This window comes from Brassica oleracea, chromosome C3, assembly GCF_000695525.1.
Source record: "Brassica oleracea var. oleracea cultivar TO1000 chromosome C3, BOL, whole genome shotgun sequence".
Classification (NCBI taxonomy): domain Eukaryota; kingdom Viridiplantae; phylum Streptophyta; class Magnoliopsida; order Brassicales; family Brassicaceae; genus Brassica; species Brassica oleracea.
Window position 1 is genome coordinate 20,415,293 of NC_027750.1, and position 14,555 is coordinate 20,429,847.

The 14,555-nt window shown below is 34.2% G+C and overlaps 3 protein-coding genes across 5 annotated transcripts; 1 reads left to right on the forward strand and 2 right to left on the reverse strand.

Moving 5' to 3' along the window:
• Positions 1-1,646: 1,646 nt before the first annotated feature.
• LOC106328502 (elongation factor Tu, mitochondrial-like) lies at positions 1,647-4,537 on the forward strand. Its single transcript, XM_013766956.1, has 12 exons — positions 1,647-1,905; positions 1,984-2,059; positions 2,157-2,249; positions 2,323-2,397; positions 2,853-2,957; positions 3,033-3,123; positions 3,205-3,410; positions 3,488-3,571; positions 3,658-3,723; positions 3,800-3,862; positions 3,947-4,187; positions 4,281-4,537. The coding sequence occupies exons 1-12, from the start codon at positions 1,715-1,717 to the stop codon at positions 4,349-4,351; spliced, it is 1,362 nt and encodes a 453-aa protein (XP_013622410.1). The 5' UTR covers positions 1,647-1,714; the 3' UTR covers positions 4,352-4,537.
• Positions 4,538-4,810: 273 nt separating this feature from the next.
• Positions 4,811-7,578, reverse strand: LOC106336046. Of its 2 annotated transcripts, none has more exons than XM_013774759.1 (5): positions 7,282-7,578; positions 6,496-6,679; positions 5,992-6,409; positions 5,852-5,902; positions 4,811-5,516 (listed from the first exon to the last, which is right to left on the reverse strand). In XM_013774759.1, the coding sequence occupies exons 1-5, from the start codon at positions 7,372-7,374 to the stop codon at positions 5,003-5,005; spliced, it is 1,260 nt and encodes a 419-aa protein (XP_013630213.1). In that variant the 5' UTR covers positions 7,375-7,578; the 3' UTR covers positions 4,811-5,002. The 2 variants fall into 2 exon arrangements, with proteins under 2 accessions (XP_013630213.1, XP_013630214.1); XM_013774760.1 differs by having other exon boundaries at positions 6,502-6,679; positions 7,282-7,572.
• A 1,642-nt stretch (positions 7,579-9,220) lies between these two features.
• Positions 9,221-13,587, reverse strand: LOC106332012 (CSC1-like protein At4g02900). Of its 2 annotated transcripts, XM_013770463.1 has the most exons (12): positions 12,971-13,587; positions 12,401-12,550; positions 12,080-12,215; positions 11,895-11,996; positions 11,684-11,803; positions 11,531-11,611; positions 11,114-11,454; positions 10,798-11,043; positions 10,027-10,351; positions 9,833-9,938; positions 9,705-9,753; positions 9,441-9,620 (listed from the first exon to the last, which is right to left on the reverse strand). In XM_013770463.1, exons 1-12 carry the CDS (start codon positions 13,282-13,284, stop codon positions 9,608-9,610), a joined length of 1,983 nt encoding a protein of 660 aa, XP_013625917.1. In that variant the 5' UTR covers positions 13,285-13,587; the 3' UTR covers positions 9,441-9,607. The 2 variants fall into 2 exon arrangements, with proteins under 2 accessions (XP_013625916.1, XP_013625917.1); XM_013770462.1 differs by having other exon boundaries at positions 9,221-9,620; positions 9,705-9,938.
• Positions 13,588-14,555: the final 968 nt, after the last annotated feature.

The window sequence follows — 14,555 nt, forward strand, 5'->3', positions numbered from 1 at the left end:
AAATATACAAAATAATAAAAGATAAATAGTAAGTAAATATACAATATTAAAAAAATTATACATCTATCTCAAAAATATATAGTTAAATGAAAAATGTATAGTTAAATAAATAATAATCAAATATACAATATAAGACATAGAAATATTACATTAAATATCTATTATAATTTTACCATTTGATATAAAAGCACGAAAATTAGAATAAATAAATATACAATACAGAAAAATTCCTTAAGATGGTCAGTTTAAGTTTTTGTCACAAAATAACCTTAATAAGAAAAATGACCAAAAGAAGTTTTATTAAAGAGTAAAAATATTTTTATACCGTAGGGTTAACTAATCTAGATTTAGGGTTTAGAGCTAAGGGTGGGGTTTTGAGGATAGGATTTCAAATTAAAAATAAATTTAAAATTAAAATTTTCAAAATAAAAAGTGGCTATTTTGGTCATTTTACTTATTCAATGTTATTTTTGTGACAAAAACTTTTTAAAAAATTTGAGAGAGATGTCCTACAATATAAGAAAAACTAAATAATAAGTAAATATACAATATAAGAAATGAAAAACTATATTAAACATCTATCTGAAAAATGTATAGTTTTCAGTTTTTTCCTAAGGAAATATATATTCACACAAACATACATTTCAGAATTTTGTTGTTCTTCGTAATACAATGTAAAAAAACTATATAGTTAACATTTAAAATTTAAAATAGCTCTACGCGTACCGCGCGTTAACTCCTAGTTTTAATTATTAAAATTTTCCTTTAAAACATTTACAACCTCTAAAATTTCAGAGCCGCTGTAATTGGGTTTCGCTGTTTCCCTTTTCTCGGTTGGTTAAGTATAATATAGAAGTGTTTCTTTTTTACATCAGAACCAGAAGATTAAGTGTTGATTAGGCATGAGCGTTTTTAACTCAACCCGAAGTACCGACTTTAACCCGAACCGGAAAAATCGAAACCGAATCTGAAAAATATCTGAATGGGACTTATGAGCTTAATACTTTGGATATTGGTTATAACCCGAACCGTACCGAAATCCAAATTAGGATCCGAAGATATCCGAAATTTGTTAAATATGTTAATGTTTTTATATATATTAAGGTGATTTAGATATTTTAGAGTATTCAAAATATTTTTGTAGTTTGTTTTATTTGTTATTTTGAATATTTTTTAGTTAATTTAGATAGTTTAGCTAATTTTTAATTAGATTTGTAAATAATTTATAGATTTTGAAATTTTTTTGGTTAATTTTCGAGGTTTTTAAAAATATATTTTTGTACGATTTTAAACATTGGTTAAATCCGATCCAAACCGAACCTGGAAGGAACAGACCCGAACCCGATCCGATAATTAGTAAAAACCGAATGGTACTTATAAGCATAACACCGAAAATCCGAATCATCTGGACCGAAACCGAACGGACCACCGAACGCCCAGGCCTAGTGTTGATTATGTGATTAATCCTGAGATAACAAAAAGTTTCACTTGGGGGGTATTCTGATTTTGTTTTAACAAGTTGTTCTTCACAGAAACTTAAGGCCCAATAGTAGTTTAAGAACTACTAAAATGGGCTTATTCTGACTCGGGTCGGGTCAAAAAGAGAAACCCTCAGGCAACTAAAACCCCATCTCGCCTGTTTAGCCGATTTATCTTTCTTCCTCTCTCTTACTCTCTGTGGCTCTAGCCATTTCTCTTTTGCGTAAAAGTCAAAATGGCCTCCGTCGCTCTTCGAAACCCAACCTCGAAGCGTCTACTTCCCTTCTCTACTCAGATCTACTCACGCTGCGGTGGTTCCATCTCTTCGTCTCCCTCGATCTCTCACTCGATCGGAGGAGGAGATGATCTATCTCCCTCAAGCTTCGGAGCTTCCCTGTGGAGATCCATGGCCACCTTTACACGAAAGTGAGCTCCTTTTTCTTGATTTGGAATTGGTTGGTGTTGATTCGTACCGACATGAACTGTCCTCTGTTGTTGTTGTAGTAAACCTCATGTTAATGTCGGAACGATCGGGCATGTGGATCACGGGAAGACCACTTTGACTGCTGCAATCACAAAGGTCTTTCCTTTATTCATTTTTTTTTTTGTTTAATTTTTGTCATCAATGGTGAAGCTCTCTTTTCAAGTTGATATAGGGATCTTTACTTGTTGTTTAGGTTCTTGCTGAGGAGGGCAAAGCTAAAGCTATTGCCTTTGATGAGATTGATAAAGCTCCTGAGGAGAAGAAGAGAGGAATTACCATTGCCACGGTTTGTGTTTATTTATCTTCTTTTCTCTCTGTTTTTCGTATCTTCAAGTCAGCATTTTTACTTGGTTGTGTAGGCTCATGTGGAGTATGAGACTGCTAAGCGTCACTATGCTCATGTTGATTGCCCTGGACACGCTGATTATGTTAAGGTAAGACGCCAACATTTCTTTCTACTTCATATATGTGGTGCTAATAATGAGAGAGTCTAGACTTTACTATACTAGCTTCCTTGGTATATTACATGTTATGCATTTTTGAAGCTAGTAACTCCAGTTAAGTGATCATGGCTTTGAAGTATAACTACTGTAAGGATTCTTATCTAGTAATGCATTTTAATCTTATTAAAGTAGAAACTTTAAACATAAATTAATATTTAATGTAGATTTAGTCTATGTAAATATAAACAAAATATTGTATTGTTTGCTTCTAATTATTCCAAAAAAATACATCTACAATTAAGATATTTGTATACACCAAATAATTGAATAAAATACTTGCTAGTACTAATAGTTCATATTAATGGAGTAACATGCACAGTAGGGTTTCATTAGAAATATTTTCATAAACGCTTGAGCTTCGTTGCTTCATTTTGCTAACTTTTCAGAATATGATTACTGGAGCTGCACAAATGGATGGTGGGATTCTTGTGGTTTCAGGTCCAGATGGACCCATGCCTCAGACCAAGGAACATATCCTACTTGCCCGTCAGGTTCGCTTCTTTACAATCGTGAACACTTGGAGTTACTCAAAGTGAATTAGATATTAATTATGGGATGTTCCACAGGTTGGTGTTCCATCACTTGTGTGTTTCCTGAACAAAGTCGATGTGGTGGATGATCCAGAGTTATTGGAGCTTGTAGAGATGGAACTACGTGGTTTGTAAATCTTTTATGTCACATATTTTATTTCTTTCAGTTAAGTTCAAGCATCTGAGATCAACTTTTGTCTTGATCCAGAACTCCTCAGCTTCTACAAGTTCCCTGGTGATGATATCCCAATCATCCGGGGATCTGCTCTGTGTGCACTTCAGGGCACAAACGATGAAATTGGAAGGCAAGCTATATTGAAGCTTATGGATGCTGTCGATGAGTACATACCTGACCCTGTTCGTGTGCTTGACAAGGCTTTCTTGATGCCTATTGAAGATGTTTTCTCAATCCAAGTATACTAATCTCTTACTCTTGGCGTTCATTTGTTTTTAAAAAAAAATCAGTTCTGATAGTTTTCTATATCTTGAAGGGACGTGGAACTGTTGCAACCGGACGTATTGAGCAAGGAGTCATCAAAGTTGGTGAAGAAGTTGAGATATTGGGTTTAAAAGACGTGAGTGTGCCTTTATTAAGCCAAAGTGGTGATTGATTACTGAAAGCTACTGTAACTTATAAGCATGTTCTTGATTTGATTTTCAGGGACCTCCAATGAAATCTACTGTAACTGGGGTTGAGATGTTCAAGAAGATTTTGGATAATGGACAGGTAAAAGGCAATACTTAGAGACTACAAAGACTAATGATACTTGTGATTAATTAAACTTTGGATTCCATTATGTTAGGCTGGTGACAATGTTGGACTTCTTCTGCGTGGGCTCAAGAGAGAAGACATTCAGCGTGGAATGGTAAAGCTTTAAGCATCCTTATAATGATAGCAAAGCCAACTTTACTGATGCTTCTCTCTCTCTCTCTCTCTCTCTCTCTGTTAGGTGATTGCTAAGCCTGGTTCATGCAAGACATACAAGAAGTTTGAAGCGGAGATCTATGTGCTCACAAAGGACGAAGGTGGACGTCACACTGCTTTTCTCTCCAACTACAGGCCTCAGTTCTACTTGAGGACTGCAGATATCACTGGGAGAGTAGAGTTACCAGATGACGTGAAGATGGTTATGCCTGGTGACAATGTCACTGCTGTTTTCGAGCTTATCATGCCTGTCCCACTCGAAATAGGTCAAGAATCTTTCAGTCACTTACCTTTTTGTGATTCAACAATTTTAGTTTCTGACTTGCTAACATTTTTTTTTTTGCACTATTGTGAAACAGGTCAAAGATTTGCCCTGAGGGAAGGAGGTAGAACAGTTGGAGCTGGTGTTGTATCAAAAGTGATGACTTGAAGAGTTCTCAAAAGGCATCTCTAGGAACCCATCAATGATGTGATTTATTTCTTCTTTTTGTTCCTCTGCTTTGAGATTTCAGCTATATCAAATAACACAGAGAGAAGCATAATTTAAGTTTCCAACTCTTGATTTGTTGCTTCCTACTCTGAAAAAACTAGTCTCTTTAAATTCTCATTTTCTGCATTGTTTCTAGCAATTGGATTTTGAATGATTCCAAATCTTTCTAGTGTGTTCATCAATGTTCAACAAGTCGCTAAGCGATAATTAGAACATAATTGAGTATGAGGATGCCTAAACCAGTTTTTTTAACACTCAAAACCAATTTTTTTACTCTGTCAAGACTATAAAAGAGCAACTTCCTCACTTTCTGCAATTTGATTTTGAATTATTCCAAAACTTTATAGTGTATCCAGGAAAACAACTAATGATGAGATCTTGCTCATCAAACAAATGGAAGAGATTCTTACAAAACATTATTTCATTCTGCAAAATTCTTAGACCTCTTATATTAGGTTCTACAACAAACAATACCATCTTCACATTTATATGCTCAAGTACCAAACAAGTTTTAGTCATTTACAAACGACCTTAAAAGCTTTCCACTGAGTAGTAAAATCAAAGATTCTGAAACCTTACACTGCTGAGTCCTCAACATGCAAACCTAAGTGCAAACACAGCGAGTACAGTAGCAGCTCTGAAGTACACCTCCTTGATGCTCCTCTCCACACTGTTCATGATTTCATCACCCTTCAAACTTGAGCAAGGCTTGTTTGCTTTCCTATTGACATGAACAATCACCTCCCTCAGTCTATTCACAGCCCAAGACAGTATCACCAAACTGAAACCAAGTCCAGTGTCGAAAAACTTGTTTGCGCAAAAGGGCACACGCCTTGAAGCAATGCTACAGACCACTGAGAAGAGCACAGCCATTCCGGTTCCAGCAGCGGTGATAGAGAACTGAGTGAGAAGCTCTGAGAGCTCTCCGCATGATCTCTGTAAAGTGAGTATTGTAGTCTGTTTGTTTTGATGATCATTGCCTATCATTAAAGAGAGAAGGCTCTCGTAAGCGTGGAGATGGTTTCTTTTGTAGAGGTCTCTCTCTTTGGCTTTCCGCTTTGTGTTTTGTTTCTTTGGTGAAGGCTTGAGCCTGGTTTTCTCAGGACTGTTGGAATCAAAAGAAACCATTGTTAAAATATGAGTAACACTATTACACAAAACGTAAAATGATATGAAAGCAAGTAAAAATGATAATCCATCCGTTCCATTTCCATAATAATTTACATAATATAAAAGATGTTTTGCTTCTATTTTTTGATAAACTTTTAACTTTATTGAAAAATTAGTTGACCAATAATAATTTACTACATTATTTATGATTGGTTAACTCATTTTCAATTTATATTATTAATAATATTATTAATAATATTATTATTTTTTATGGAAGTTTTTTTAGTTCTTGTGCTTTTAATCAAAACATCCATAAGTACTAGATTTTACCTCTTCAAAGGTGCTAATACTGTAACCGGTGTTAATACTTCACTGTCAAACCTGCTTGCATGAGACAGCAAAAGCCTTTTAAACACCAAGAATAGAATCACACACAACAAGAAAGTATAAACTGTGTGATGATCTATTACCTTTGGAAGTGTGGGATAAGTGGAGAGAGCTGTCTCCATTTAGTTGATTCTCTCAACAAACTGAACTCAGAAGCGATTGAAAGTATATCAATCAGCTCAGCGTTGCTACTTGAGGAGAAAAGAAGGTGACCATTCGATTTCAGAGGGAACTCTGGATTATCCATCATATCCCTGACGAGATCCAAAACCGGTTTCTCTAAGTCTTGATTCAAGTAAAGAACAGCGGAAGCGCCATATGGAAGCAGCTGAGAACTTGATTTCATAGCCTCTAGCTCCATCAGTTCGGAGAGCATAGACATATCAAACCCTCTTTCCTTGAATTCCTCTGACCGAGAGAGGAGAAACTCCATCATTTTCTCTTGTCTCGCGTACTTCTCGGCGATTCCAAAGCTCAGAACCAGAGATTCTGGTGCCTTATCTGTACCCAACCACAAAGAAAGTTTATATAAATAACAAGAAAAGCTATTAACCAATTTGAGAGTAGTAGAAGCAAATGAGCTTTACCCTTACCATGAACATCCATGAGAAGAGGTTTCATCATGGCTGAGTCAAGCTCTACGAATTGGCTAGATTTGTTCAATGAAGAAACCGGTTTCCATGGTTCCAAGTGGTCTGGATTCAGGTTGAAGGAGCTCGCAGGTATGATCTCTTGCTTTGCTCCAGGGTTCATCAGATAAGACCGGCTACTCTGCATCATTCATTGACAACGAACATAATCAACAAGAGACATTCGAACACAACAAGATAAAGTGGATCGTTCAAGCTATCAAAACCCAACAAGACAGCAACTTTACACAAACCCAGATCCAACAAGATATATTAAAGACACCAACTTTGCACAAACCCAGATAAACTGAAATCATTCAAGCTATCAAAAATAGATGAAAGACACCAACTTTGCACAAACCCATATAAACTGAATCATTCGAGATGTCGAATTCAACAAGATATAGATGACAGAGACAACTTTACACGAACCCATATAAATTCAATCATTCAATCTGTCAAATCCAACAAGATATACATGAAAGACACCAACTTTACACGAACCCATATAAATTGAATCAATCAAGATGTAAAACCCAACACAATACAGATGAAAGACACGAACTTTACACGAACCCAGATAGACTGAATCATTCTTTTTTTTTTGTAACACAGATAGACTGAATCATTCAAGCTCTCAAAATCCAACAAGATAAAAGACGAAAGACACAAACCCATATAAACTGAATCATCAAAGCTCTCAAATTCAACAAGATAAACTGAAGCAATAAATCAACTAGTTACCTTGATGATTTCGGTGTTACTGAGCTCGTGAGGAATACCAAGCCCACCAGGGATTGAATAGCCATGAGAAGTCATGAAGCAAAACTTCATCATTTTCTCCTTGTTGAAGAGAAACCAAAATTCAATTCCTTCGGAAGAAAACTCTGTTCCTCTCTTTTTCTTCTTCGTTAAAAATCCATTGGGAGGGGGAAAGAAATACGCAAAAAGCTTATCTCTAAGACTCACCTAAGCCGCAGAAACGAGATTTAAGAATCTTCTCGATTTTTGGCTGTGCGAGAAGAAGAAGACAGGTTGAGTTTAGATTTTTTTTGCGGCCTACGTTTGTTCAACTAACAAACAAATTGTAAATACACAGCTAATTAATTATTTATGTCGACCACAAAACACAATAAAAACTTTAGTTTCGACATCATATATAGATTTTAAACAATATTTTTAATTTTAAAATGCGTCTAATTTTTGGTCACATATAATAAATGAAAACAAATAAATAAAGAAAAAAATTAAAATAAATTATTTTTAATGAGATTAATATTTAGAATGTGTTTTGAAATTAATAAATTTTAAATATCATTATATATATTAACGTTTTAATTGAATTTTCAAGTTAAAAGATGCTTTCAGTTTTCATTGTAAAATATTAATTTTATGTCATATATTTTTTGTACTTTTAATTTATTTTATTATTAATTTTACCAGAATTAAATAAATAATTAGTGATATTTTTTAACAATTCAACTAACTGAAAATGGAGAAAGTATAGATTTGTCAAAAAAAATTAAAGGTTTTGTAACTTAACTAGGTGTTTCGTCCGCACTTGCAAGCATAAGCATTTTATAATTACTTATTAATACATACATTACTAAATAAACTATTATAATGAAGTTTTTTTTTGAAAATTCTTACTAATTATAATTTTTTTGAAATTGTATTTTGTATACTATATTCAACATTATTAGATAAATCTTAGAAATCAATCATCTTTATCTTATCTTATATATATATAGGAATTATCGTTTATTTTAAAATAATTATCTTTTATTTTAAAATATATTTTTTAGACTTTGGATGATTCTTATTATTATTAATATTAATCAACTAGGTGTCTTGCCCGCACGTGCGGGCATAATCTTCTTATAGATATTTATTATTTTATATTTTGTTAATTCAAAAACAACATGTTAAGTTATTATTTATATTCTTAACAAGTTTATACCAAACATAAAATAATTTATATATGACAGCAAATTTCATTAAAATATATATATTAATTATTGTGTTGAAATTTTCTAAACACTCATATATTATAAATGTTTTAGACTATATTTTTATACAAATGTTTTTTCTTCATTAATATTTAATTATATACTGTTTTATATCTTAATTTTTATAATAAAAATATTATTTAAAGATAACAACACAGCATATAAGTATTATCTTATTTTTTAGAAATATAAAATATTATTTCAAGATAACAACAAAATATATGAGAATTATCTTTTTAGAAATTTAATATTATTAATATAAAATTCGTTTTTAATTAAATTATTATATATAAAATTTTATTAAGGGTAACAACGACATTAACCGGTCTAACTTTTAACGTAAGAGCTTGATTTCGAAAATTTACTTCGCAAATAATATTATAGATTATATTATAAAAAAATAAATTCTTTTTTATTTTAGCTAATTTATATATTTAATTAGTTAAGGGTATAAACGATATTAACCGCTTTTACTTTTAACGTGAGAGCTCCGTTGCGAAAAATCACTTCGAAAATAATAGTATAGGTTATATATTTAATTAATTAAGGGTATAAACGATATTAACCGCTTTTACTTTTAACGTGAGAGTTTCGTTGCGAAAAATCACTTCGCAAATAATAGTATAGATTGTAAGCAAAGTTAGAATCTTTGATAAAGCTGGCTATTAGTACACAACAAGCAAAGGTCTTCAGAGTTTAATTAATGTAATGGAACAACAATTATATATCCAAATGACCAAACTTCCTAAACATATCATCAAACAAAATTTAAAACTGTTACAATATCAACAATTGAGACACAGCAGGAGCGCGTTACATTGTTCCAGGAGAGCCACTATGCTTGTTGGCTACAGGAGTGTTCGTAGTGCTACTAGCTTCTGAGTTGTATCTGGTCGTGGATTGAGAAGTCCTTCTTGTTGGTACAAGAGGATTGCTCTCTTCTTCATCTACTACTCGTGGTCGGTCAAGGTCCTTGCCTTTGAAAACCGGATGCACGTAAGCGTCTTTCAGATATTCCTTGAGGTTTAAGTTTGGTTCTGTCGCTTTTTCTAGTGTATCCTTCACCATTGCTTCCTGTTAATACAAAAATAAATCAGTTTAAGCAGTTACATATATATCTTTTGGACAGCTATTGTCTCAAGAGCCTTGACTTATCACCTGCAAAGGGAATCTTGAGAAGGCTGACTCAAACCGTCCTGCACAGTATCTGTAAAACCAGATGGTCAAGATAGGCTGAGGGAGTAGCAGAACTGTTACTTTAGCTAGTTTCTTTGTACTGAGCAAACCCATCATCAGAAGCTGTGATATTATTAAACATATGGTCAATCGTCTATGCACGTCTGGCCAGTATCTTGCACCACTCTCATATTTCTGATCATAGACATTTATAACCTTGAAACAAAAGAGAAAGAACAAAGAGCTTTAAGTATACAGTCTCAGGCGCATAATTAATAAAAATGCTCTCTAGATTTTAAGGTACCTGATGCCGGAACACAACATAGGAGAAGGCGAAGAAGACGATAATGAATGGAAGAAGGATGGGAGCAACAGCAGCATATACAAGGCCTAGCAAGAAATAAAACTGAATCCTAGGCTCAGATGTTGCAAAGTCCAGATGACCTGGATCCATTGCTTGCTGCCTGTCTTGTTCAGTCTTGACCAAAAAGGCGTTTTTCAGATGAAAAACAACTAATGGAACAAGTCTGAGTATCTCAGCTGCAATGCCAGCCCAACCATCAACCATGATATATGTGATGAAGAATGTGGCTTTCATTGGGATTGAAACACCAACTGTTTTAGGAATCCTGAAGTAAAACGAGAAAAAGGTAGACATCAATGTTTTATGTAGGCATGCGGATTTTGTCTGAACCAAACCAGCCGAACCAACCAATTTTTTTTGGTTTTTAATTTGGTTACAATTTTGAGTTTGGTGGGATTTTGAAAATGCGTTTTCGGTTCGGTATCGTTTTTGATGTTGAGAAAAAAAACCGAATTATCTATCCAAAACTAGCCAAAATAACCGAACTGAATTGACCGAACTAACCACATTTAACCAAAAATATATGATTTTTTAGAAAATTATACTGAATTCTAACTGAAACCAAACAAATCAGTTATTTCGGAAATAAAATTAAAACCGAAACTAACCGAAAACCGAACCTAACTACCCAAGACCGAAACTACCCGACCCGAATAAACCGGCATGGCTAGTTTTATGTCTTACAATTCATGAACATTTCTAAGTACTTACTCTGTTGGTGGTTGCTCAAGAAAAGATTTAAGCTGCTGAAACGCTGTCCCTGTAATGATACTTCCAAGAAAGACATTGACAATAATGAACCAGAAGTACTTCTCTGCTGATCTTCTATCTAAATAAGAAAGTGATGTATATCCTTCAATCTGAGACATAGTCATCAGAAGAGTTGGAAGTATGATGAGAAAGATCTTCAAGGCTATTCCTGGAAGAAGCCCTTGGATTACAGACTTCACAGTCTTCCTGCATATCAACAAAATGGTAAATAGAATACATGAAAATGTACTAAGCAGTGGATAACTGAATGACTTACATCTCTATAAGGGGCTTCAAGAAAGGGAGAACTTTTTGGATCCCTTCAAGATTAGCAAGAGACTGAACGAAAGCTATAGGAATCATGAAGCAGAAGATGAGAAAGAAGAGTGCAATAGTTGTGAGCAGTCTTCTTATTGAGAGCTCAACATATGGAATAGCAAGATTATCCCAGAACACATCTCTTGGTTCAGGAGCCCATTCTGTCAACCATATTGTGGGGTTATGACATTGTTGTGTCTGAGCACAAACAGCTGTTCCCCACCGTGATCTGAAAGAAACAAATGCCGCTGGAACTATAGCCATTGGATCGTTCATGATCTTTTCTCTTTCTACAGCCTCCTGTGAACCATTTACAAATTCACCTGATAAGCTTATCATCAACATGAAAATGTTAAGTAAAAGGTAGTGTACATACTTGCTCGGCTAGGTTCTGGAGCTTGGAAGTGTAGAAGTCAATTGCATCTACTGTAGTTCCCCAAAAGCCTCCGTAACCTGTCTATATAATACACTAAGTAACTAATGATGGTTGCAGTGTGGTCAAAAGAGGCTTGCAAGAGTCAGAGAGTACCTTTGTTGTTGGTCTACTTGATGGCTTCCTCTCGTATTTGTTCTCGTAATAAGTCACCCAATTTTGCATGGCTTTTCTCTGTGCGACTAGTTTTGCAAGGTCATTTGCATTGTACACTACCTAAGAACATGCATGATATAGTTTCTTTGATCTCTGTGTCAAGAAATGAATTACAAATGTTCATATACCTAATCCAGCTAAAGAAACATACCTGATGACAAAGATAATGATCTGGATGATTCACACAGAAGAAATGCTCAACATGCTCGTTAATTGATTCATCAGGATCTGGAGGAACATTTCTCACAAGTACCTGCAAAACCATAAATTGCTAACACTTCAAAGAACAAAGCAAAAGGCATATAACATATAGATAAAAAAGATGGAATAACTCACGGTGAGTTGATCAGGACGACGAGTTTCAGATGCTAGATGTCTCAGTCTCATAGTAGCCACAGTCTTGTACTCCATATATAACACGTAACAAGCCCATACTGAGAAAACGTATGTCATACTTAAATGTGCCCAAAACCTGCAACCGATAAACTTTAGCCGTCTTAGTTGATAAAATACACAAAACCTGTTGCTAATACCTCAATGGAAATCAAATCCTTTTTTTAATGGGAATATATGTTAATGAAACTGTATATAACTTGCAGATAACAGTCCACCAGATATAACAAGATGGTATCACATGTGGAGATATGTATCTAATACCTCGGTGATCCTGGTGGAACATTTGATATTGACAACTTGTCTACATTACTAAATGTCAAGTCATCGATCTTATCCAATGTCTCTCCAGTCCAATTTACAGGAACCAACACTCCGAAAGCAAATACTGTTATAGGTACGAACATTTTCAACCTGCATTTCAACAAAAGAACAAAGAACCATCTAAAACACGTTCTAAGCCTCACTAGAAACTGTTCTTGGAATATAGTTACGTACCCAAGAAGGTAACAACAAAAAATTACAAAAGTATCTAAATACTCTAAAATATCTAAACTACCTTAACACATATGTAAAATTAGATTTAACTAACTTCGGATATTTTCCGAAAGTATCTAGCTCTAAGGCTCCGTTCAAGTATTTTTTTCATAACAACTCAGATCGGATTTCAGTTTTCAGTATGGGTTTGGTTAAAAACGCCCAGGCCTAGCCAAGACAATTCAGCTGAGAAACCAAAGGAGCATCTAAAACATGTTTCATACCTCAATACAAAGTGTTCTGTAACTATAAAAAAAAAAAGAAAAAGAAGGAAAGAACATATACTAGTTTACGTACCCAAGAAGGTAGATGCGGATATATACAGCAGAGTCAAGCCCTGCGTGTTCTATCAGCTCAGGCTCAGGCATTCTAAGAGCTGCAGGCATCCAGTTAAGAAACTTGACATAAGTAGTCCAATCTAAGTTAACGAATCTGTTCATGACTCCTCTGGAACGCGTGGGGCTTCCTCGTATCCCTTTGAGATACCATTTAGGGAAGTAGACTCTGTCGTTGACAGGTTGAAGCCTAAGCATAGCGAAGGCAAAGAGGAATGCAAATGCAGACATGAGGTTTATAGCTGCTGAGAAACCAATGTCTTGTAAAGAAGCCATCTCTTTGGTAAGATCAAGAAAACCAATAGGTCGAGAGATTGGGATTCAACCAAAAAAAGGGAGAAACTTGGTGATTGGGTTATGTTTTTCTCAGATATTTTCCCGAGAAAATGGAATGCGAGAAAGGGAAAAAAATTGGCGTTTTGGGGAGAGAAAGAGTGATGGAGAATGGATTCATGGGAGAAGAGGAGAAGACGAGAGAGAATTGCGCCTTTGAAAATGTTTAGGTTTGAAGATTTTTGTGGACCTCTCATCTTTGCTGAATCAACCAACGGTCTCGAGGAAGGAGATGATGACATGGCGTAAAACAAGACAATACAACAGTACATTCTCATTTGTTCTGTCCCGTCCTCCAACAGTCCAACATAATGCTTCATGTTTCTCCTTCGATCATCCCTCCGAGGATAAAAATGGACAAAAATCTCATATGGACCAAATGGCCAAAAAATAATCTCTCACCACCAAAATTATTCTATGTGGACCAAGTGTAAATGACGTTTTTACCATTAATGATGGGTCAATATGAACCCTTTGATCAAATCATATATGTTTTAATGAGAGCCATTGGATCATGAGAGGAAAGAATGGATGAAATATTACAAGATTGCCATTAATGAAACTTAATCATGAGCCGTCGGATCTTCTCATCATGTTTTAATTTTGGCCATCGATTTCACTCATCTCTCCTTCACTCTCATTCTATTTCCTTATCTCAACCACGTGATCAACTCACAGCCACACAATTTTCGTTATTTCATTCACATTCGACTGGGTACAACCAGTATAACTCTTACAACTAAACATGTTAAAAAATTGAATAACTAGTATATAAATGTTATAATTTATGTATTATATGTAGTTACTATAATCAACACGACTAATAAATCATGGTTTACATATGAAATAAACAAGAAAATATCGTAATTGGTATCTGAAGACAAAATTTCATCTATTTTATTTGAGACTTTTCATATTTTTGTTAAATTATTACATTACACTATTAATTTTACATTATATATTTTTTTACTTTTAAGGTTTGTTAACTATATTAGCTATATTATTATGATAAACAAATATCAAACATATTTTTACAATGTTATGATGTGAAAATATTGGTAAAACCCTAAAAATAAACATATAAACAATTGATATATATCTTTATTATATATTAGACGAGTATTACTGGTACAACTAGTACAACTTTGACATTTTAGAAATTAATAAAACCAATTTGGTATTCCATATGAGAAAACAATCAAATATCACAATTA